Source organism: Buteo buteo, chromosome 27, assembly GCF_964188355.1.
Source record: "Buteo buteo chromosome 27, bButBut1.hap1.1, whole genome shotgun sequence".
NCBI classification, from domain to species: domain Eukaryota; kingdom Metazoa; phylum Chordata; class Aves; order Accipitriformes; family Accipitridae; genus Buteo; species Buteo buteo.
The window spans coordinates 1,519,717-1,543,450 of record NC_134197.1 but is presented as its reverse complement, the minus strand read 5'-3'; the positions used below and the strand labels follow the sequence as shown (position 1 = coordinate 1,543,450).

Here is a 23,734-nt window from a genome sequence, read left to right as displayed (position 1 = left end):
GCCCTCTTCCCCACCACCCACCCTCCCTGTGCCTTCTGCTATCTGTGCTGTAAGTAATCACTGAAAGGAATAAAAGGATCCTGATGGCCAATGCCAAACTGCTCGCTTGCTGGAACCCAGCTTTAAACTCGGCAGGTCTCCATGATGCAGCAGCACAACACTGCTTCATTCCTGCTGTTCTTGAGACAACTCCAGCAACTCTGCTTAGCATCTCCTAAGGGATCTGGCATTTGCAAACAGCCAGGACAGTGCTTTCAAATGTGCGGAAAACATTATCCAGATCCCTGTTTTTAAGATGGTCTTGGGTTTGGTTTTGGGCTTTCTGTTTGTTTGGTTTTTTGTTGGGGTTTTGGGTTTTTTTGTTTTAGACCGTAGCTTTTTCTGAGAGTTTAGACCTGAGTAGTGATTCCCTGGACTGTGCTGCTGCTGTAATCTGGCTGCCTGACAGTTGTCTGATAAAGAACTGCAGAGAGCAACATGAAGTGCTGTGTCAGGCGTGGCTGAGGACAGCTTGAACGTTGCCTTTGCAGTGTTTAAAATGTGAGTGCAGGACACGGCCTGTGTGCAGGCAGCCTTGCCCTGGGGCTCTTGGGCTGGGACTAAGGAGGCCCTGGGCAAGTCCCAGGTCACAGCTACCTTGGGTGATCATGTCTCTCTTTGAGCCTCAGTTTCCCTTTCTGTAAAGTGGAGCAATCACAGTGGTCTCCTTTATAAGAGCTTGGAGATTTAGGACTTGTCACCCTCGGATAAGAGAAAACCAATTGCTAGAAATATCCAAGACGTTTCACCTAAAGTTGGAAATGTGAGCAGCAGGAGCGTGAAAGCCTGGCCGGAGTGCTGCTGTCTCAGCAGGGACCAGGAGCTCTGTGTTGGCCGATTGCAGGCATCTGCGGGGTGTTTCTTCCGAGGCGCCCTTCGCTGGTGGTTGGCTCTTGTCCTGCAAAAAAAGATTTTGGTTATGTCTTAGTAAACCATTTTTGGCCTGTCTGTCCTCACTGCAGATGTCTGGTCTGTTGGTTTAGCTTTTGGACTCTGCTGCTGGCAGTGAGAGTACCAAGACTTAACTATACCTTGGACAGAAAGGGGTCTTTTAATCAGGATCCTTCCTAAGCAGCTTATTGCTGGAACAAGGGTCCCTGCCTCCTTGGGCAGGCTGGGACAGCCTGCGAGTGCAAGCAGTACCTTTCAGCTGCAAGGATGAAGGGGCAACTGGGTAGGAGGGCTCATGTGCCCTGCTGATCCCTTGCCTTCTTCGAGAGAAACTTCTGCTCAAGCCAGAAGCATCTCTGCATGACAGCAGAGAGGAGGTGCAGCTCCTTCCTATGCATACTCTGGCTCCGAAGGACACTTTGAGAGTGTCATCAGATTTGCTGGGACAACAGCATAATTTTGTGCCAGCATCAGGTTTCAACAGAGGTTAAAGAAAGCAAACTCCATGTGTTTCTGCAGATTATTATTGTGTAATACTTGACTTTGCAAACTTGAACCTAGTAAAAAACTGTGTAAACAATGGAGGAAGAGAAATGAGCCCCTCTGCTGACTTCTGAGGAGAGAGGGTTTCTCTTTCTGGGTGATGATCCAGACTTTGCTGGTTGTTTCTGAGCAGAAACTGGGAGTGAGATCCAGAATCACAAACATGTTCCTTGAAGTAAGGTTTCTTTCATGGTTTCCTTGACCTCATAGCTCAGACCTTGCTTGAAAGAACTCCTTTAATGCAAATACAGCTAAATCAAACATGGGATTTTTGCTTTCTGCTAAGATCTAGCGGTGGCTTTTGTGTTCAGCAGTACAGCCCAGGGCTTTTGAATTAAATAGCAAACCCCCGCTGAGTTCATCACAAGAACAGGACGAGGCCTGCGCTCATCACGCTTTTGAGTATGAGGCAGCCTTAAGTTCTGGGGGTGCAGGGAAGATTAGGCTTTGGTTTCCTTGGCTGGAAGTGCCAGAAAGTGCTGCACAGCCTGCCCAGGAAAGGGGCTCCTTTGGAGGGGTCCCTTTCTGCCACCCCAGCTGACGAGGATGTGGGGCTGCTGAGCTTCCAGGGCACCTCTTCCTTCATCTGGCAGTGGGTAGGTCCAGGGGAGAGGAAGGCAGTCATAACCCCTTGTGCTAAAGCAAAGCCCCGGGTGACTGAATGGGATGTTTCTATCGTGTACTCAGAAGGTGGTCTGAGCCGCAAAGCTGCGAGTGAACAGGCTCCCTGGGCTCTGGAGTCCAGGCCAGCTCAGCTTGAGCCTCACAGTTAATGGGATAAGGGTTTTACTGGTATAGCTTTACACCCAGAGGCCTTTTCTGCCCTCATGCTTGTGTCTGGTGCCTCAGCCGAAATCCCTTGTGCCTGCCATGGTACAGTCTGTTCTGTCTTCACCATTGCTGTGTCTTGTGGAGGGGACTCCCTTGTAGGACCCTGCTTACTAATCACTGCTCTGTGCAAAGTGTTTTGGGAAGCCGCAGACAACCTGCTTTCTGAACTACACTCAGACCGGGGAGGGAGGGAGGACCAGATACAGAGCCTTCTTCTCTGCTGGGACTGTCAGTCACAACTGGTACATACTCTTGTTTTGAAAAGACTGATGTGTATAATGGCCAGTGGGATGCTGACTTAGAGTAGTCTCCTGAGAAGTCTCATCTGCTGTTAAACAGTTGTATACTTGTAAAAGCAGCTAATGATTATGGGTATTCCAGTATTTGGGTGATTAAGAAGTTGCTTTAAAAGATAGTCGTATTTTTAGAAAGCGCTGAGCACTCATCCAGGAATGATTTGAAGGAATCCGACTTTGTCTTTGCCACTTACTTCTGAAAATCCAGGTTTATGTGAGTTTAGGTAAATACTTGGACTTAATGCCACAGGAGAGTGTTCTCTGAGCCCAGGAAAATACATACAATGAACCTAATTCTCTTTCTGTCTGTCTTCTTCCACAGAGCAAACTTCCCATGACTAACAAATGCTGGCCTAGATTATGAGCTCAAACAAGAACGCTCGCTACAATCGTTTCTCCAGTGGCACAACAAACATCACTACTTCTGAAAACACTAACGGGGTAAGGCTTGGTGGTGTTGGCAGAGAATAGGGGCTAGGGCTGCTTCTTATGTTCTCATCCTTTCTTTTGAGAAAAAAAAGATGCCTGTTGAAAATATAGTATTTTCTTGCCTCTTAAAAATCACAATATCCACAGATAAAAGTTGGAAATATACATGTACATTTTTTGACCAATTCAGGAAAGGTAGCAAGCCTTTGGGCTGCGCTGCAGTGATACACACTGACTTTAATTTTGTCAATATTTCAGACAAGAATGGAAACAACTTTTGGGCCAGCTTACTCTGCTGTGACAACCATCACAAAGGGTGAGTGTATTCCATGCGTAGAGCTTTTCCCCAAAGCACTATGTATGATTCCTACCAGTTTTTTCTTTGTTGTTGTTATTTTACAAATCATAAAGCTGTTGGGAGAATCACCATGTTCATTACAGACAGGTGCTGAGGTGCTGTTGTTAGTATTATGAAGCCCAAGTGTTATTTAATCATGGCATCTGATCACCAGCCATGATGGAAATGAGCATGCACAGAAATTTTCTCCCATTAGGCAGACTTAACAGTACCACTGGGAGGCCCTTGCTGAAATTAGGATAGTACAACAGGGTTTGATACAGAGCTCAGTCCCAGATCTTATTTATCCCTGTGACTTCTCATGCAATCATTACGAGTGCTGAAAATTCCCACCTTCACTCTCTGCCTGACTGTGAGTCACTCTGGACACTTTGGTAAAACCCCCGTGGCTGTTTTTAGCTCAGACAGGAGGGGTTGCAAGTGTACCTGCTCATTTAAAATTCTTGTGCTTTGTTCATCAAAGCCCAGCAGGTGAGGAGTCTAAGCCCTGACACGTGGTGTGAATGTAGAAAGAGGTCTGGTTTCATTTTGGAATAAAAATATCCTTACTCTAGTAAAGATAAACTGTGGCACTTGACAGTGATTTAGATAAGGAAATGAATGTCTGCCCAAGGAAAATGTTTAGATTAGATTTGTCCAGGACTGTGGACTCTAGATGTTTTTGGACTCCTGAATATTTACATACAAAATGTTATATAAGTCAGTAACATGATCTTTATACAAATATGTCATATTTAATTTAGCATGCTTCCCTGGTACTACAAGATTATCCAGACCTCCCTTGATCGAAGCAATTTTTGTTGGTGTCTGAGAGATGTGGGAGTATAAGGTTTCCTTTTAATAGTATTTTTAACCTATGCACCTGGTGGAGTATTATCTGTGCTCTTTTCTGGGCAAGCTACCTTCAAAGGGCCGCATGCATTTCAGCAAGCTATCAGAGATCAGGGTTGTTCTGCCTGCACTGATATGTCCAGGTCATGAACTGGAGTTGGGGAATCCCTAGTCTTTTCCTTTTCTAAGGAACACTCACAGCTACAGAGACTGACCTGTAGCTTGGAAATGTTGCTGAGGAGCCTGAATGCTTGCTTTTTTTTTATTTTATTTTTTTTATTTTTATTTGCTTTAAAGCTGACGGGACCAATACTTTTAAACAGCACCGTCGGACCCCATCCTCCTCCAGCACACTCACCTACTCCCCACGAGATGAGGACGATGGCATGGTAGGTGTTGCCAGGAGCCCTCCTGCTCACTGGCTTAGCTGATTATATGTCAAATGAGAGATGTCTGGTGCTCCTCTAGACTCCTCTGCCTCCCTCATCGTTCCTGTGCACTGCGTTATATTGGAGGCAGATGTCTGCACCGGGGGCAGGACCAGCCTCAACATTTCCCAGTTGGTGCAGTGGGGAAGCAGAGATTGTTTCTGACCTAGGGTGTTAGGCTGGTACTGCTGGTGCTCATTTTCAGACTGCTTGAAAATGGTATGTGGTTACAAAGCGCAGGAGCTACAAATCCCACAGGCCTGCTTGTGAGGGTGTACCTGCCTCCTGATGTGAGCACTGTCCTCTGGGTCTCCTGGGCTTGGGAGAAAACATAGCTACTGTCAGCGATGTCTGGGGCACTGACAGAGGCCAGTCAGTCTTGATCAGGGTGTGTTGGATGGACCATCCAGCAGCACACAAAACCCATTCCTATTTCTGCCTCCAGATGGGGCTTCTGACCACAGGGAGCAGGTTTGAAACCTGCAGAGTGGGATGTCGGACACTATGCTCAGCTCCTGGGGATTACATCATCGGGGTCTTCTCACAAAAACCATTCCCATGCCTCACAATATCTTTGCAGAAAAGCACTTCCCAATTTCATATCCAGCTTTCTCATTCATCACACTCACTTCTGAGTAACTTCTTTTGGGGGAATTTAGTGATCCAACAGGCCTCACGGTTAGCTGCTTAAAGAGAAATTAAATCAGCTAAATGAATTAAATCAAGAACAGCAACAGCAAAGCAAACCTCAGTGAATGGATGAATAGCTCTGAAGCCTTGACCTTCTCCTGTCCCTAGTGCTCCAGCCACATCTCATAACCACAAGCTCGTGTTTAGGTTTAAGCCTGTTAGTAGTAGACTTCAAATTAAGTAAGTACTTGTAGACTTTGTCAGGTTATGAGACCCAGCTTCCAAGCCAGGGATAAACGGATCACTGCTGCTGCTGAAGTTAGGCACTGGCAGAGACTGGGGTCAGCAACAGTATGGAGCTACAACACTTCTTAAAATAAATTTGATGCCAGATTGCAAAGAGCTTTATTGTCAGCATCCTATAAAGTTCCTTCTGTTGCTCAGAGATCTTGCGGTGTTTTATGTCAGCATGTGGGGTTTTTTTTAGTTTGGGTTTTTTTGTTTTGGTTTGTTTTTTTTCCCCAAAAAGTCCTTTCAACATTTTCCTCCTGTCCTTGGCAAATGAAATTCTCCATCACATCACTGACCTCATGGTGCTCGGCCGCTGTTCCAGGAAGCCCTTGGCTGTCAGCACGATCCAGTGGTCTGAGTGCTGTGCTCACTGCACCTTTTTCATGAGCTGTGCAGTTCTCACAGAGCATATGTGAAGATTTTTCCAGAGGAGCAGGGGGTGCTGCAGATGTTACATTTGGCCGTGTCTGATGTAGAAGCTCCCTGACTCCTTTGAAAACCCCAGTGTCATGAACTGAGGTGCACAGCGAAGAATAGGAGTGATCTTTCCTAGGACCGAGCCTCAGTCCTCTTGGACAGTCTCAGCCCACCTTCCCTGGAATGCTAAATATTCTTAAGCAAAAACAGCAAGAGGATTAATGAGTGGTTCAGGAAGCAGCCTGCAGCATGAGGTGCTAACAAACCAGAAGCGCCACAGCCCTGCTCTGCCTGCTGCTCCAGACAAACTCTCACTAACCTTTAGGAAGCTTCCTTTGCTTTGTCAAGAAATAATCTGGGATTTCCCTTCCTGATAGCTAAGTTTTCCCTTCTCCAGAAGCTGCCAAGGGCTTGTCAGCTATCAGAGAGACAGCTGGAGACGAGTCAGAGCCCTCCTGTGACCTCCACCACCCCTTTTTCTTTCTTTTTAAAGCTTCTGTTAATGAAACCAAAAGCAGAGCAGCATGTTCTGCATGCAAGGCAGGGATTACTGAGCGGCTGCTGTCATCTTTCCTGAAAACAGTGCCACGGGTTCCTAGCCTCAGTATGCCTACAGGGAGCAGGAACGAGGACTGTACTAGAGCCTTTGCGTGGAGGCTGCTTTTGTCGCTGACATGGAAACTGCACCTAAAGATTACAGCTGAATATCGGGGCAAATGTGTACTAATGGATTAAGAGCTGACTGGCTGTCCAAAGTCTCAGTTGTTTATAGGGAGCTTCACCTCCGAACCAGAGGCTGGACTGAGTTACCAGCCAGCCACAAGCTATCCGTCTTCCATCAAAAGATGTTTGAGCACTCCATCCTTGGACTGTTTGAAAATGGACTTGATGTTTAGTGCAGAAATAGCCCTGGCACAGGTGTGGGGAGGTGGGACACTTCTGACAGATCCCCCTAAATCCAAGCCTGTCCCCCTTGTGCCACCTTGCCCCTGAACTCTGCAGGCCTTGAATCACAAACCCTGTAGCAGGGCCTGGTGCTCCCTGGCTTTGGTGCACACGGGTTCCTCCTCAGACTGGGCAGATGCCCATTGCGTGGGGGTCCTGTGGTCCTCGTGCCCTACTGTTCTGTTTGCAGTGCAAGAGCACCCTGCAGTCAGTCTCCTTTGTGCTGGCAGCTCTACGCACGACTAGTGCTGCAGAGTGAGGTCTAAATAGCCAGGCTAGGAGTGGGAAGCAGTGCGGTGGCTGACCCTGTAGAGGTGAGGTCTTTCCAGTCTTAGCCCTGTTTGCTTAGCAAAAAAAAAAAAAAGGCTGCAGATACTTAGAGGGGCAGTAAATGCCAGCGCACACCTCTGCCATTCAGCGTTGTCTCTGCAGCCCAAGTGGCATGATCTTTCTCAGCACATCAACTTCTCTCCTGCATAGTTAACACCAGCATTAGCCCAGCCAGGACACAGGGAGCTGAGTCCACAGTGTTGCACAAGCCTAGCAAGGCTGTGTCTCACACTCCTGCCTTCTGGAAGTGCTCTTGGGCTGCAGTCCTCCCCCTTCCATCAGTGATCCACACAAGATGTTGCTCTTGATAAAAATGCCTCCCTGCAGAGCCTGCCTTTGCTGCCCTGATCTCTGTGTCACCTCCAGAAGGGGAACTATGCACAGTCATTCTTGTTATTTTAATAACTTCTGTTACTAGTGGAAGAAAATAATAAAATTAATGGATACATATAAAATTGATTTACCTCGTTATAACCATTCCTCCTCAAGGTTTACATATTTAGCCAATAAATATGCCGTCTTTAAGAAAAAGAGCTTCATGCTTTGGCTTCTAAGCAGATGCAGCATTTCTGAGCTCCTAGGATCCCAGTGTCATAAAAATTAAGAAGCAGAGCACTGTGAAGAACCAGCAGGATCCTGGTCTGCTCCTCTTCGGCAGCCCAGCAAGGACTGCACACAGACTGCAGTATAGTTTGTCTCTGGGGAAGGCAGCAGTCTCTGAACCTCATCTTACATCTTTCCTTGCTGAATTTCCTGACTGTCCCACTGGCCTCCTACATTGCTTTTGTCTGTCCTTAGGTCTGATGTCACACGCTTTCACCCAGGGCAGGTGCACAAAATGTGGATCAGGAGGTTCAGATTGAACAAGAGGAAAAAACATTTTGCTTGCAAGGTAGTGCAGGACAGGAGCCGGGGAGGGCAGAGTCTCATCTGTGCAGCTTTCCCCATTCCAGCTGGGCAGTGCCAGGGCTGACCTGATCCAGGGCCAGGGAGAGTCCCTCTTCAAGTGGGCAGCAAGGGCAGCGATCTCCATAGCTCCTTCCAGCCAGCACTTCTAGGAGTTTGCAACTGATGTAGGCTACAATCAAGTCATGTACAGGTGCGATACATGCAGGTGCAGGCAGCCTGGGCATTAGTCATCTCTTGATGCCAAGTCTCTGAAGCTTATGGCTTCATTCTCCCGTTTCTTTGTCAGCCCATCCGTTCCGCTCCTTGAAGACTTTTATTACTTCTCTCTGCACTCTTCCCAGTCTGCCAGCAGCATTTCTTCCAGAGTAACCCAGCAGTGGCTGTGCTACCAGCTGTGCTAGACCCCCAATTCCAATCACCCCGTGGTCTGAAGTGTCTCTGGTTTTGCTTTGACACCAAATTGCATCTTGGCTACGCGCTGCTGGTTGATATTCCACCCTTAAGAGATGCAATGCTGGTTAATATTCCAGCAGCGACGTTCCCTCAAAGCCAATCCCAAGGCTGCCGTAACCAGTGGGATTTTTCTTGATTGGTGCATGCAATGTCCACTTAGCTCTCCCCTCCCAAGCAGGAAGCGACAAAGCCAGTCTGTTACTGAATTGAATAGAAGGAAGTCTCCACACTTACGCAAAGAAATTTGGCAGAAGTTAGATAGCGAGTGAAACAACAAGTGCTGCTGCAGAGATTATAGAAATTGCAGAAGCTGGTAGCTGTCTCTGGGGGAGATTTACAAAGCTTTCTGTGAAGGATTAATTCTTCCAAACCATTGCTTTGCGGGTGCGCGTGGTAAGTATATAAACGAATGCACCTTTGAGAAAGTTACATGCTTGGAATTTAGATGTCAGCTTGGTTTAGCAAGTTAAACCTGAATGATGTCTGTCCTGTCTCTGAGCATGGTGCAGTGTTCCCAGCTGCCGGGAAAGGCGTGCGGCAGTGAGACGCGCTACTTCTGGGGGCAACTCAATGCAGCTTGGCAGAGTGGATGAACAAATGGAGCAGCTGAGTTTTGTGGAGGGGAGGGACTGAGCTTGAAGTCTCTGTGCTAGGGTTTTGGAGTGGGGGGAACTATTTGCAATAACAAGAACTGGTTTTATCTCTTTGAAGCCTCCGATCAGCACCCCACGCCGCTCTGACTCTGCTATCTCCGTCCGTTCATTGCACTCTGAGTCCAACATGTCCTTGCGCTCGACGTTCTCACTCCATGAGGAAGAGGAGGAGCCAGTAGGTATTTGGGATTGTCTGAAGCAGCAGTATTAGGAAGTTCAGTGTCAAAAGAGTAACTTAGTGGACTCTTGTGAGTACGTAGAGCTATCATGGGCAGATTTTTTGTGATGTCTGGCAACTAAAAGCCTGGCTGTCAGGACTCCTGGTTTTAATTTTGTTTCCACCACTGACTTCTGCAAATTACTTAGCTTCCTTCTGTACCGGTTCCCTATCTGTAAAGAGGGGGCAATGGTGAGGCTTTTCTGCTTCTCAGAAAAACTGTTAAGTCTTTGCAAAGTCATGTGTGATTCCCTCGCTCTGCTGCAGAGCAGTAGGGGGTTGTAAGTCTTTAGGCTGGTGGTCTAGCCCCAGGCAGCAAGACTAATACAATTCCCCACTGATTCAGAGCGCCTTCCTGCATTTAGGGCTGCGTGGCACCCCACTGACTTGATTGTAAGCCCCAGGAGGGTGCAAGGAATTGTCCACATGTGACTTTTGTAGGGGGAGGACACTTTTAAGCTGAGCTTAGCTTGTGACCCAGTAACTAACCCCAGCCTGGATGCATAAAAGGTCAGGCGGCATTTTGCCACAGATCTGGGGAAAAAGTGTGTGTTTCATATTTAGGAACCCCAGGGGTTGTGTTTGCATTTTTGAGAGCAGGACAGGATGAAAAGACAGACCAATCTGCAGTGATTGATTTGAAATGCTCTGAAATGTGAAGCCCTGCTCTGGTGTGGAGTGGGGAGCTGTGCTGCTACGGGAGGACGTGCTCAGAGCCCACACTCCAGCAGTCTTAGTTAGTAAACAAAACTGGAGAGATGGGCCCATTGCGGCAGAAACAATGTTGTTTCTGCTTCGTAAGGGAATGAAAGAGTCCTTCCTTCAGGATGTTTCAAAAATACAAAAGGGCAACCTGTTTTAAAATGGCTTTTAAACTTCAAGCTTAGTACAGGGGACATTTTTGACAACGCAGTGTTCAGTCCAACCAAGCAAAAAGTACCAGACAGTGCAGCTCACAGAATTCTGGTAACTTGAGTCACTCTAGCAAAGAAGTTGGTCTGTGCATTTTGCTGTCGGGTCCTGATGCTGCCAGATGCTGCTGGTCGCCAATTTGTGATGAGCTGAGGGTCTCCAGCCATTCCAAAGTTCATTCTTCCTCTACCTCTTACACACTGGAGGTCAGCAGCTCCAGACAAAAGTTTATTTCAAGATATTGAAATCCTTAGTGTGCCTTGTGCCCCAGGGTCCCCAAGGCTCACAGCTGAAAAGTTGTTTTGTTCTTTCTGCAGAGCTGGAGGCTCTTGGGTTTGGACTAATCCTTGTGCTCTTTTTGTCCCTTTCTCTCCTCCTCTTCAGGAGCCACTGGTGTTTGCTGAACAACCGTCCGTGAAGCTGTGCTGCCAGCTATGCTGTAGTGTGTTTAAGGATCCAGTCATCACAACTTGTGGGGTAAGGCAGTACTCTTCCAAATCATGAGCATGGGCTCCACAGATACCTTATGTGAGCTATAGCCAAGCCCTGACCTGTCCCCAGTGACTGTCAGCCTGAGTGAGCAAAGACGAGGCAGCCCCTCACCAGGGAAGCCAGGCCAGCGTAGGAGCAGAGATGCTGAAGGACATGTGTTAGATTTCCACACAAGGGAGCTCTGAACCAGTCTGCAATGGGGTGTGTGGGGCACTCTGCAGTTAGCCAGAGAAGTCTGGGGCTCGCTTACAATTGGATGGCTTTTCCCAGGAGAGCTGTACTGTCAGCCTCCCTGTGCTGGCCATGTTCAGTCTCCTTGGTGTGGCTTCAGTGAGGTCTAAACTCCTTATTCCCTCTCCTGGAGGGCTCTGCAGAGTGCTGCTGCCTCCTGGGCACCCCAGGAATGGCTGCTCTTCAGTTGTGAAGAATGTGTTTCTTATAAAACAAGAATGGCTTGAAGCTTCATTTAGTTAATGCTTGCAAAGGGATTTGAGATCCTCTAATGAAAGGCACAGAGTATTATGAATATTCTTCCATATTCCATTTTACTGGGATTTAATAGAAACTGTATATTATTCCTGCTTCTTTGCTACATGTGAAGAAAGATGGCTTTGTGATGGGCTCTAATGCTTCTGACGTGCTTCTGATTGCTAGGATGGAGCTGTAGCAACAAAAGCGGAGAGCAGGATTGTTTATTGCAGTGAGGGTGCTATCCCCAAAGGTGCTGGAAGTTGGTGCAGTTTTGCTGCACCATTTTAGTAAGCAGCTTTTCATGGAGACACTGAGATTTTTCTGGTTAATATGGAAAAACAAAACAAAACAAATCTGCTGCAGGAAACAGACTGGCTTCATTTGCAGTCCTGGTTTGGCAGCTCTGGAGAGAGCACCATGCAGCTGTGCAGGGCAGGAAAAGGCCGCCTGAGCAGGGCAGCAGATAACAGCTCTGAAGAGTGACTTGCAGCCTCTCCAGCGCTGCTGCCAAGCGCTGGCCCTGTGGCAGGGGAATGTGGCTGAGGAGGCTCCAGGGAACCCACAGGGCAAGTGCAGGACCAGTGAAATGCTGCAGGCTTTGTTCCTTTCTTTATATTCGTTAGATTGTATTTGCTACTTTATCACATTAAATTGTTACAGACATTTCTGCTGTAAGAATAGAGAAATAGAGAGCTATTTAAAGTGGCAACATTTACAGTGCATTTAAAGGGCTTACAAACCAGCTGTCCCATCCACCTGACAGCACGACAGCTTCAGCTACGTTAAAAGAGCTACAGAGGGATATATGTGATGGGCTGACTGGCCAAGGACAGGGAGAGGCCAGACTTCCCCTTGTTCTTACCGTTGAGGACTTCTCAGGGAAATGAGAGGAATGACATGGACTAAACTGGAGGGTAAAGTAGGGAAATCCCATGCAGACTTGGAGGGTAGGAGTATCAGAATGTGGCAGAACATGCCAGTGGCTTCGGCTTGCACCATGATCATGGCCTGATCTGGAACAGGGCAGAACCCTCAAAGCTTCAAACTGTGTGCTTAATACTTCTCAGGAACAGGACCCATGTTGTCCTCTTAGCTGCCTGAGCAAGCAGCTGGTTTTTGCCCTGCGGTACAGACTCAAGAGCACACTGAGCTATATAGCAGGCAGAACAGCTGCTGAGGCCCCTGAGCCACAGGCTTTGGTATCTCCCACCTTCCCCATCGTTAGCCACAGGGAATAATTTGTCCGATATTGTTTACGCTGACACTGCTGTTCCTCTTTGTCTCCACAGCACACATTTTGTAGAAGATGTGCCTTAACATCTGGTGAGTACAGAACTGTTCTTGTGTGATGCAGCCAAAACACTGTTATTTTCTGGTTTGTTTGCTTTCACTTAAAAAGAAACCCACAGAAAGATGTCTGAAGGGCTTAAAACAAGCTGTCAGTCACAGGCTGCCACTGCAGCAGTGTGGTGCTGGGGCATGGGTGGCTGTGCAGCTCCAAGCTCTGATGGTATGCACTGTAGCATGGGCACTAGAGGGCTGGGCCCGGCTCTTGGGCACAGGATGTTCTCAAATCCTGGAATATGCAATGGATAATCCCAGGATAATACATGTCTCGCCCAGAGTTGACCCATTGATTTCAGACAGAAAGCTTTCTGTGGCTGCCTGTCCGAGGAACAGGGGGGCCGTGTTTGGCAGAGACCCATCAAACCCCTCCTCCCCCTTCCCGTTAGTGCCAGCTCTCTGGCCGCTGACTGAGCCCATGCGCAGCAGCACACAGAGCTGCTTTAGCTCACCCAGCTCTTCCAGAAACCTGATGGAGCCCAAGTGTCTGGCTGCTGGCCTGGCCTAACCAGCTCCCACTTGGTTTGGACTCTGCACTACAAAAAAGACTTGATTTGGCACAAGCCTGTGCCCCTCTTGGAAAGCCGTTGTTCAGCACAAAGCCAAGCCTTTCGTATTTCCAGAACAGCGAGCCCTGAGGAGGATCCCTGGGGAGTCCAGCAAAACAGCAGCTCTTTCTGCCTTAAGATGTTTGTCTTCCACATGAGGGGTCCCTCTGCTTCACATGCTAATCCCCTGTCACCATGTTGTGCTGTATCTATCCCAACCAACAGATCCGTAGCAAAAGGCTTTGCAGTTGCAATCCTGAGTTGCTCAGTTTTGTTCTTGCCCTCAAAGCTCATGTCTTTGCTTCACTGCAGCATCCCTGGTCTGCAGTGTCCTGCTGGCAGCAGAGGAGCTGAGTCCCAGGCCCCGGTGGGGGAATGGGTTATGTATGGGGCATCTGCTGATTTGTGGTCACTGCCCGTGAATACTCTCACACTTCAGCAAGCACAAGGTAGTCTGAATTAGTGTGGCCTTCTTTCATTGGCAGCTAGCTCAAATTATCATGGATTAACATAAACTGTAACTTTTCACCAAGCCCCAAGACAAACCAGAGATAGTGGCTTGCAGACCTTGTGTGAATATTCATGGCTCATTCCATTGCCACCCATCTGGGAATTGGCTGTCTTGGCCAGAGAAGGCAAAAAAATAAAATCTCCATGCAGAGGCTCTTGGAAATGCTCCTGCAGTGTCTCAGTCCTTGCTGACTCTCTCTTTTGCTTCCCTACCTGGCAGAGAAGTGCCCCGTGGACAATGCCAAACTGACTGTAGTGGTTAACAACATTGCGGTGGCTGAGCAGATCGGGGAGCTCTTCATTCACTGCAAGTATGGCTGCCGGCCTGCAGCCAGCAGCAAGCCCGCTGCCTTCGAGGTGGACCCCCGTGGATGTCCGTTTACAATTAAACTGAGTGCCAGGAAGTAAGTGACTTGTTACCAGCATGCAGTTTCTCCAGGGAAAGGGCTCTACCACCAGCAATCTGCTGTCATATCTGAGCTGCCCTGCGGCTCCTGGGGACAGTGCAGCTTCTGCCAGCAGTGCCCTGCTGGGGCATGCAGGGGTGTGGGAATGGGCAGGGTGACTTGAGGAGACAATTCTTTCCACTATGTCTCCATCTTAGGATGATGGCAGATGGGCTGGTCTCAGGGAAAGGATGCTGTTCTCTGCTCTCAGCTTACCCAGTGTCTCAGCAGTGGGTCAGGGGATAGACTGTGAAGGCAGGCACCTCACATCTGGGTTGAAACACTGTGGTTATGGTCAAGCAGAGACCTTGGGATTCTTTTTGTAAGAGGAGTTATCCTACTTATATCCTAGGATTCTGAAATCTAGCTCCCTCCCCATCCTAAATGCATTCACTATCTTCCCTATCACCTGGCGATTGCCTGTTGTTGATAGCTGCCTGAAGGCTCAGCCGATCAGCTGCAGAAGTAGATGTTCCCTGCGTAAATGTGACCTATTATTACTCTCAACTTACTGGCCAAATGAGAATTTAAAGCTGTAATTGCAATCTTAGAGCAGGAGGCTTTCGATCACCTGACACTCTCACAGGGCTGGTTTGCACCTTTACTGATGATCTGTGTTGTTTCCATTAAATTTTGCTTATTGCTGATTTTCCCTTGTTTTGCTTCTCTCCATGAGCAGAGATCATGAAAGCAGCTGTGATTACAGGCCAGTTCGCTGCCCCAATAACCCCAGCTGTCCACCTCTGCTGAAAATGAACCTGGAGGCACATCTGAAAGAGTGCGAGCACATAAAGTGTCCCCACTCCAAATATGGGTAAGGAGCTGGTGCTTTTTAGTGGGAAAGATGCACGGAGCTCGTTTCTGAGCTACTTTTCAGCTACTGCAGCTACTGGCCTGAGACTGAGATCAGGCTTGCAGGGCTTGCAGAAGGCAGCTCCTGAGCCTCTTGTTGAGAACAGGCAGGTCACGCTGCCCAGCTGTAAGCCCTGCTGGCAGCCGAGGAGGAGGGCGAGTGCGTAGGCAGAAGAACCAGCTGGAGGAGAGTCAGAGCAGTGGTTGTGGCCAGAGCCACTAAGGGAGGAGGACAAGTACAAGAGTAATGTGAGCACCACGGCAGTGTCTGTCAAACCAGTCCTTCTCCCAGGGCAAGGGAAGTGCCAATCAGCCTTGGAGGGTTGACTGTCACCCGAGCAAGGAGTGCAGCCCGGGCTGCAGGTTCCCTGCAGGATGCACAGCTAAGGTTACTGTTGCAGGAAGAGATGTCTTGGCAGAAGCAGAGCAAGGCAAGTCCTGACAGAGCAGCCCTGACTCCCTGCCATGCTGCGGGCCAAATCAGCATCTGCTGAGGTCAGCTGCAGTTTTTTCCATTGGTTTTGATGGCTCTTAGATTGGACTCCTGGTGAGCACATGAACTGATACCACATTCTGTCTCTTGCCCAAGATCTGCTTTTCCTTGCAACTACCTAGACAGACAGACAGTCAGACAGTTCAGTGTGGGGCCTATGCCCTGGCTAGAAGAATGGGAGCTGCTTGGCCTCTCTGTTGCCCTGCAGTTGCCTGCACCCAGCAGGATGGTGAACCATAGCACCACTGCTCCTGGTAGGAGGAGCAGAACAGCTGGGGACCCACACAGGCCTTAGACCTCCCTCTGAGGAGCCAGCTGAGCAAGGAGGTCTCCAGCGTGGCCCTGCACCAGCCAGCATCTGCCTTCCCCTTGTAGGTGTACATTCATAGGAAATCAAGACACTTATGAGACCCACTTGGAGACATGCAAGTTCGAGGGTCTGAAGGAGTTCCTGCAGCAGACAGACGATCGTTTCCATGAGATGCAGGTGGCAATGGCCCAGAAGGACCAGGAAATTGCCTTCCTGCGCTCCATGCTGGGGAAACTCTCAGAGAAAATCGACCAGCTGGAGAAGAACCTGGAGCTTAAGTTTGGTGAGTCTGCAATGGATGAGCTCTGTGGTCAGAGCTGTAAGGACAGGGCAGCTGTTTGTTAGGATGGTGCATTACAGGATTCATTCCATGCTTAAAACTGGTGCTGAGCAGGTTTCAGGAGGTTCAGATATTCCTTGCAAAGGAACAAATAGGGGTTACATTGACTTTGCTGCTGCCAGAACATCACGGGACCTAATCCTGCAGTCACCGGTCACATGGCAAGTCCTAGAAATGTCTGCAGGCGGCTATCACCTTTCTCCTGTGACTTTTTCCTGTGCAGTCCATGGGCACAGGCCCCCATAAAAATCAGCAAGTCGAATATCCTACAGTGCAGCCATCCTGGAGTGAGCATGGTTCTTGGACACCTTTGCTGTGCCCAGCCCTGTCTTGCCTTTGAAATTTGCCGGGTCTTCAGCATCCAAGTACAATTTGCATTTGAGTAGCAGACACCCTCCTGCTTTTCCCTGCTAACAGCAGTGGGTTCTCCTTGCTTGTTCAGAGGTTAGGTGGCAGCAGGTGTCCTCTGCCTGTTCCCCTGGACACCATCACTGACTCTGCAGTGACTATGGGCCTGTCCATCTCTTGTAGATGTGCTGGACGAGAACCAGAGCAAGCTAAGCGAGGACCTGATGGAGTTCCGCAGGGACGCCTCCATGCTGAACGTGAGGAGGGAGCTGGGCCCTGGGGTGGAGCAGGGATTGCGTGCAGTTAGCTGGCGCTGCTACTAGTTAGGCTTCTCCTGCAGTGTGGGGAGTCTTTGTGGTTCCTTCCTGTTTGCTGGCTCTGCTGACCCAGGTTTGATTTGCTTTTAGTGCAGCTGGGGTGTGGGTGAAGGTTTCCTCTGGGCTGAGTTAAAGACAGCTCAGTGAGCACATTCTGGACACTGCATCTGGGCTGCCATTTTAACTGGTTCTGCTGCCTTTTCTCAGCCTGTTTCTGCTCTGGAAATGTGTTAACATAGGAAAGGACCCCTACAGCAAGGAGAGAGCCTTCTGCTCCAAAGCCTGGGCACTCCTATACCTGTTATACTAGCCAGGGACAGTATGCCCTTCTCTCTGCCTGCAGAGAAAGCAGGAAGATAAGCAGATCCCTGCTAGCAAACTGGGAGTGAGAGCTGTCTCATGATTTTGGACATTATTCAAGCACTGATATTGGGTAGACATTCCTCCCTAGTTCAGGCAGACTGCATCCCACTGGGTCTACTGATTAGGAGGAGCTTGCCCTGGTTTACCTAAGCATGCTAACGAAGAGGGTCCCTATGGATGCAGTAGGGACTGGACTGTGGAGGAGACTACAAAGAGACCTTCCAGTTCTTCTCCAGCAAGGTGGGCTTCAAGAGCCCAGCCGAGCAAGCAGTCCCCATAACCGATTCGATTATTTTTAGCATTCTGGTGAATGGCAGAGCAAGGACAGTATATTCTGAAAGGTACTTCTGTGCCTGCCTAAATGCTGAAGAGTTTAGTGCAGGCCTGAGGTGCTGTCAGAGCCCCATGGTCTCCGGAGGGAGGTGACAGAGGGATGTATGCATAGAGTCCTAGAGCAGGAGACCTTCAATCAGAGAATGAGTCAGCTGCTGAGGGAGGGCCTTCACAGGGAGTCAAGACCTGTCCAAAGGCAAGAGTAGGTTTAGCAGTGGAGGAGGACAGTCTTAAAGCCATGTGCAGAAGGGCAGGCTGGTCTTGATGGCTCTGCAGTTCATGCAGCTTGTTCTGTTTTTCAGGATGAGCTCTCCCACATTAATGCTCGGCTCAACATGGGCATCCTTGGATGTGAGTATGCATGTGGTTTTCATACTCTCAGGCTGGGTTTGGGGGGATGGCCCAGTAAGCCCTTTTAGGCGAGGTCACAGATATGCACAGTTGTCTCTGGGTGCAGCAGTAATTTGTTCACAGGGTCACCACTGCTGCAGGAAGGAGATACTGGTGGGAGAGTTTGCCAGAAGCACTGGTTGAAGGGGCACTTGCAGTGCTGCAGGGTTATTAGCTGCTGGGGGGAGGTGTCAAGTGGACTCTGCATCTCTGGCCTCCCTAGGTCCAGCCCAGGAGTTGCATTAGGGAGATGAGTCCTGAGGCTCAGAGCAATGATAAGTCGATGGGCTGTAAGGGTGGGACATGAGATCTTCCAGCCAGACTGGGAGGGTGTCACAGTTCCTTCTGGCTTGCAACAACATAAAGTGCAAGGAGGACCTGCCAGGCCAGCGCAGGGAGCTCTGTCCCCTCCAAACTCACCGTGACATGGCGTGGCACTATTGTCCCACCTCTCACCTGCCCTCTTTTTTCTGTAGCCTATGATCCTCAGCAGATCTTCAAGTGCAAGGGGACCTTTGTGGGACACCAGGGCCCTGTCTGGTGTTTGTGCGTTTACTCCATAGGAGACTTGCTCTTCAGCGGCTCTTCAGACAAAACCATTAAGGTAAGAGCTTGCCTCTTCTGTGTATCTTCTGCATTTGTAAATGTGCTTCAGGTGGGACAGAAGCTGAGTTGCAGTTTGTGGAGTGGGGGGATGTCACTTCCCAAAGTTTCCCCCAAAGAATCTTAAATGATGCTTTGCAATTATAGTTGGGCAAAATTCTCTGTGAGGAAATGCTATGTGATAGTGAAATGGAGAGACAAATGGTTTTTGCAAAGCCCTGATTAGAATTTCATTCCTCCTGCTGCTGGTTTTGCTTTGTATGGTGCTTAGGGCATTCAAGCCTATTTCAGCTTCTGATTTTATTTTCCCTTGTTATAAAATGTCATCTTAGGAAAAAAAAAATTTCCCTGATCAGATGTGTCCTTTTTCCACTTTATGGCACGTTTGTTTTTCTTTGTCCTGTTTTCAGTAACTCAAACTGACAGCGCTGCTCCAGTGCAACCTAAACAAGAGTTCCCAGTGTCACCATGTTGGCTTCTGGTGGCTAATGGCTGGGCTGGGGAACTAGGCGGGCTGCCACGACTAGCCCTGCCAGGAGCAGAGCTTTGGCTTAGTTTCTTTGAGTGATAGCAAGAGCCACATGGAAGAAAATGGACGTTGCTGTACTTTATTGAAAGAAAACAGCTTTCTCCCCTGTCCTGGCTGCTCTGGGCACCACGTTTCCATGTTCCCTCTCTTGAGAGAGTGGTGTGTACTCCGTGGGGAAAACCTTTGCAGTGGCAGAGGAGGCTGTGCTGTGCCATTGGAGCCCTAGGATGGGGTGCAAATTGCTAAAGCAGGAGCGTGAGAGCCGCTTCTCCAGTTCAGTGTGTTGTGTTGGCCTGGGCTGTGAAAGGCAGAGCTGGAGAGGGCTGATGTGTGCTGCTGTTCAGTGTCTCATTAACTTCAACCTGACCCTTTACAGTAAATTTCCTTTCCTAGACAAGCTTATCTCTGCCTGGGAACCCGGAAGGCAGGTGCCCAGGTGACAGCCTGTTTCCTCATTTCGGTGCTTTTGTGGCTTTGCGGACATCCTGCCCGGGTCCCCAGCTGCTCTGTCTGCCGGCATGTGACTCTGCTGACTTGTGTTTCCTGTTAGGTGTGGGATACCTGTACCACATACAAGTGCCAAAAGACCTTGGAGGGTCACGATGGAATTGTACTGGCTCTCTGCATCCAGGGGTGAGTGGAGAGGGACACCTGCCCCTGCAGGAGAGAGCAGGGAGAGCACTGGGGCCCTTACAATTCCCGTCTTTGGTCCTGCACGTGCCAAGATTGTGCACGAGAGGCACATCTTGCCTCTTTGCTCTTTAAAAATCCACAAAGCACATATCTCTTTGGCCTCCCCTGCTGTCCTGGCTTCCTTCCCTGGTCACCAGCAGGGTGCCCGGCCTCTTGCTCAAAGGGCTGATCCAGCCCAGCCTCCCCATGAGACCTGGGCTCCACTCCTGGGGTTGGTGTGTTTAGTCTTGGCCCGCTGAGGCTGCGGGACTGCAGCTTCTCGCCCAGCATGGTGCCTGGGAACGAGCTGGGACCCTGCACGCGTTGCTCTCCCTCGCTGACCTCCTTTTGTTTTCTGGTGACATTACAGGAACAAACTGTACAGCGGCTCTGCTGACTGCACCATTATTGTGAGTACTGAGGACCCCTGCTCCGCTTCACAGTTGGGATGTGAGATCTACAGGCCAGCCCCAGGCTATTGTAGAGCAGGGACCTGCATCCTTTTTTCTATAAGGCTCTTCAGCTGCCAGTGGTATAAGACTGATAACTCCTGTGTGCTTTATCCACTGCCATCAGCCAAGTTACTCGTGGGTTGGATTTGGGTGTTTCCTGCAGGCTAGACTGCCCACTCCCCACTCCTATGTGGGGAGCAGGAGGCTGGTGCTCTGAGCTGGGGCAGGGTGGTCAGTCCTGATCAGGCCAGGACAGTGGTTCATACAAGTGCCCTGTCCTGCCTGTGTTTTTGCCTGTGTGTGATTGCCTGCCTCCAGAGGCAAAGAGGAAGGGCTTCAGCACAAGGGACTTGCCCCTGCTCCTCACGGGCACTCTTCTTCTTTGCAGGTCTGGGATATTCAAAACCTGCAGAAAGTGAACACGATCCGAGCACATGACAATCCTGTTTGCACTTTGGTCTCCTCGCACAACATGCTGTTCAGTGGCTCTCTCAAAGCCATCAAGGTAGAGCTCTGGGGTGGCTCCTCTTGGTCCAGTTGGGGACCAGTGGTACAAACTGTCAGGCAGCAGCGTCCAAACAGGAAGAAAGTGGCGTTTTGGTCTGTAGGTGACCTTGTTAGTACGCTCTCCTGAGCCACACAGAGAAGCACAGCTACACAGAGCAGCCAGCACTGCTGGCTCTGTGCTCTGTACTGAAGTCAAGGATGTTCTGGGACCTGGCTGAAAAAAACACTTTGTTTCTTCTAACTCTGTAAACCTGAGACTGCAGGTGGAGTATCTTGGCAGTTCCTGAGTGTGTCTGTCCTTGGGCCCCCAACAGACATACTTGGACCATTGGGAATTGGGTCTGGGGTTCAGAAATGGCTGGGGATTCAGGCTGCCTGTTTTGAAACCCCCTCCAAAGGATCTTGAATTTGCATTTTTTACCTAAAGCATGGAGAAATCAGGGAACAGCTTTGCAAGTTGCCCTTTAAAGCCTTGGCTGGATTCCCTTGGTTCTGCTTCCAGCTCCTGGTGAGACAGCTTATGGGACCATCCATCTGTAAGAGGGCGCATGCTCTTTTCTTTATCTGGGGCCTGGAGTGGTTCAGCTATCTAGAGAGTGCTCAGGGCTGGAGGAGCAATGAGACAGCACTAAGCAGAAGGAGAACTTGGGGCCTTTTGTTTTTTGTCATCCCTAGCCACTTTCTGCCAGATGAGCTGAGCAGGCCAGTAGTGCTGCTTGGAGTGGCAGGGTAAGATCTGTCGGTCCCTGCGTGCTGGGGCTTTTGGCCGTGGTTTCCCAGGAGCTGTGGGAATGGAGCTTTGCAGGGACAGGCTGGGAGTGGAAGTCCAGAGCAGTTCTTTACTGTAGATTTGGTTTAGGTTTTTCAAGCCCATGGCTCTGCTAGGGAAGGGTCTCTGCCAGTGATAATGCAGGCTCCAAGCTGGCTTTCCCAGGCCCCCTGGGAACATGCTTATTCAGCATAGTTATTGTGTTTTATCCGCAAGTCAGTGGGTTCAGGCGATTCCCACCGAGCAGGAGAGCCAGCATGAGGTTCCACTTGGTCCTACCAGATCACTTTGTGCTGGCTGGGTGGGCAGCGCCTGGCTCCTGAGCTACAGGCTGACCTGTTCTGCCCCATCACTGCCCCATCTACTGAGACTCTCCTCTATGTCTGTGTGTGTGTTTGTGCTTTCCACAGGTCTGGGATATTGTAGGTACCGAGCTCAAACTGAAGAAGGAACTGACAGGTCTCAATCACTGGGTGCGAGCACTGGTGGCTTCTCAAAACTATCTCTACAGTGGATCTTACCAAACAATCAAGGTGGGACCCTGAGACTTGTGGCAACTGTAAGCCATCCGCTCTCTCCGTGCCTCTATGTATCTGTATTCTGCAGCATGGGTTGGTGGAGCAGGACAAAAGGTAGCTGCTAGGATGTGAGAGCACTGCTGTAGCGTTGCTGACACACTAGATTTTACTGTGCTGATTGCATCTTTGCAGGCACAAAGGCTGGGGTCTGGCTGGTCCTTGGGAGCGCAGCTGCTGGGGGATGCTCGCTAAGGCAAAACGCGGCCTCACAGCCATGGCGCCTCACGCTGCCTCCACAGCTGCCGCAGCGTTATCTGCGCTGACAGTCCTGCTGATAAGAGGAGAAGGTCACTGTCTGGCTGCAGAGTTACCATAAATCTGTGTGTGGTTTCCGAAATGCCCTCAATCTGCGTTGGCTCAGGCTTTGATGAATAGTTCACCTCTCAGCATCTGCGTGACACAAGAGAGTTTGAAGTTGCCCTCCTCAGTGTTAATAAATCCCTGTTAATTTGTCTGCATCAGTTTTTAGAGCTATCAAGGACTGGGTTGTCTGTGCACGTGTGTGCATAGTCACACACAAAGAGTGTGCAATCTCCACAACTTTTTCAGCTTGGATGTTCAAAGCTGGGCAGCTAAATAAGATAGCAGGACTTTGCTCATCAGTACTGAACATTCCCAGCTGGACAGATTTGTCCTTAAAGATGTGATCTAGGCACATGTGGAGCCAGGCTGACTCTGTGCGTGGCTGGAGAATAGCTTCAAGGGAGTTCCCTCCTGGAGAGGGGTCTGTGCATGGGTCTCATCCTGCCTTTGCTCTGGCGTCTCTTTCAGATCTGGGACATCCGCAACTTGGAGTGCGTCCACGTGCTGCAGACGTCGGGAGGCAGCGTCTACTCCATCGCTGTGACAAACCACCACATTGTGTGTGGCACCTACGAGAACCTCATCCATGTAAGGGCTGCAGGGCTTGATGCGTTTGTTGGCTTGAGTCTGGGGGAGAGGGGCAAGGAGATGGGCGCCTGGCTCTGCCTGTCCCCTTCATAGCACAGCCGAAGCGTGGGTGCACAGCACCCACCCTAGAGGTGTGCGTGGAGGTGGAAACACCTCTCGGAAGAGAAGTCAGTGGCCTGCAGCCCAGTGCAATCTCCAAGCCCTGCTCTCTTCCCGCAGGTCTGGGACATAGAGACAAAGGAACAAGTCCGCACGCTGACCGGGCATGTGGGTACAGTCTATGCCCTCGCTGTCATCTCCACGCCGGATCAAACCAAAGTCTTCAGTGCATCGTATGACCGCTCTCTCAGGGTACGTGTCCAGGGCTGTGCAGCTGCATCTGTGCATTTGTTAAAATATGGACAGCGTTGAGGGAAAGGGAGGATGGGGGATCCTCATCCCTGCATGCCACATGGCCTCATATTTAATTTGTGTCACCCGGCTCGAACCCTGTGGCACACAGCGTCCCCCTTCCCTCCCGGGGCCTGGGATGTGCCAGAGTCCCGTGCTGCTCGCTTGGCTCACGCCTCCTGTGTGCCCGTAGGTGTGGAGCATGGACAACATGATCTGTACTCAGACGCTGCTGCGACACCAGGGTAGCGTCACTGCCCTCGCAGTCTCCAGGGGCCGCCTCTTCTCCGGCGCCGTGGACAGCACTGTAAAGGTTGGTTTCCTCAGGCTTCTCCTTGATGGTTTGGTCTCTTCCAGTACTGGAACTAGGGCATTAAATAAGC

At 49.8% G+C, this 23,734-nt stretch overlaps 1 protein-coding gene across 4 annotated transcripts in view; it reads left to right on the top strand.

The window, feature by feature from the left end:
* The window catches only part of TRAF7 (TNF receptor associated factor 7), a 36,171-nt gene that overhangs the window by 11,459 nt on the left and 978 nt on the right, over nucleotides 1-23,734 (top strand). For 2 of the 4 annotated variants that reach the window (XM_075058277.1, XM_075058278.1), the window contains exons 2-20: nucleotides 2,923-3,041; nucleotides 3,288-3,345; nucleotides 4,516-4,607; nucleotides 9,333-9,449; nucleotides 10,788-10,880; nucleotides 12,656-12,689; nucleotides 13,989-14,172; nucleotides 14,894-15,028; nucleotides 15,935-16,152; nucleotides 16,741-16,814; nucleotides 17,873-17,921; nucleotides 18,437-18,564; nucleotides 19,643-19,725; nucleotides 20,135-20,174; nucleotides 20,605-20,721; nucleotides 21,903-22,025; nucleotides 22,842-22,961; nucleotides 23,181-23,312; nucleotides 23,545-23,664. In XM_075058277.1, the coding sequence (XP_074914378.1) occupies nucleotides 2,961-3,041; nucleotides 3,288-3,345; nucleotides 4,516-4,607; nucleotides 9,333-9,449; nucleotides 10,788-10,880; nucleotides 12,656-12,689; nucleotides 13,989-14,172; nucleotides 14,894-15,028; nucleotides 15,935-16,152; nucleotides 16,741-16,814; nucleotides 17,873-17,921; nucleotides 18,437-18,564; nucleotides 19,643-19,725; nucleotides 20,135-20,174; nucleotides 20,605-20,721; nucleotides 21,903-22,025; nucleotides 22,842-22,961; nucleotides 23,181-23,312; nucleotides 23,545-23,664 (1,998 nt within the window). In that variant the 5' untranslated portion in view covers nucleotides 2,923-2,960. Of the gene's footprint in view, nucleotides 1-2,922; nucleotides 3,042-3,287; nucleotides 3,346-4,515; nucleotides 4,608-9,332; nucleotides 9,450-10,787; nucleotides 10,881-12,655; nucleotides 12,690-13,988; nucleotides 14,173-14,893; nucleotides 15,029-15,934; nucleotides 16,153-16,740; nucleotides 16,815-17,872; nucleotides 17,922-18,436; nucleotides 18,565-19,642; nucleotides 19,726-20,134; nucleotides 20,175-20,604; nucleotides 20,722-21,902; nucleotides 22,026-22,841; nucleotides 22,962-23,180; nucleotides 23,313-23,544; nucleotides 23,665-23,734 lie in introns of those variants that run through there. The other 2 variants (XM_075058279.1, XM_075058281.1) reach the window with 2 other exon arrangements.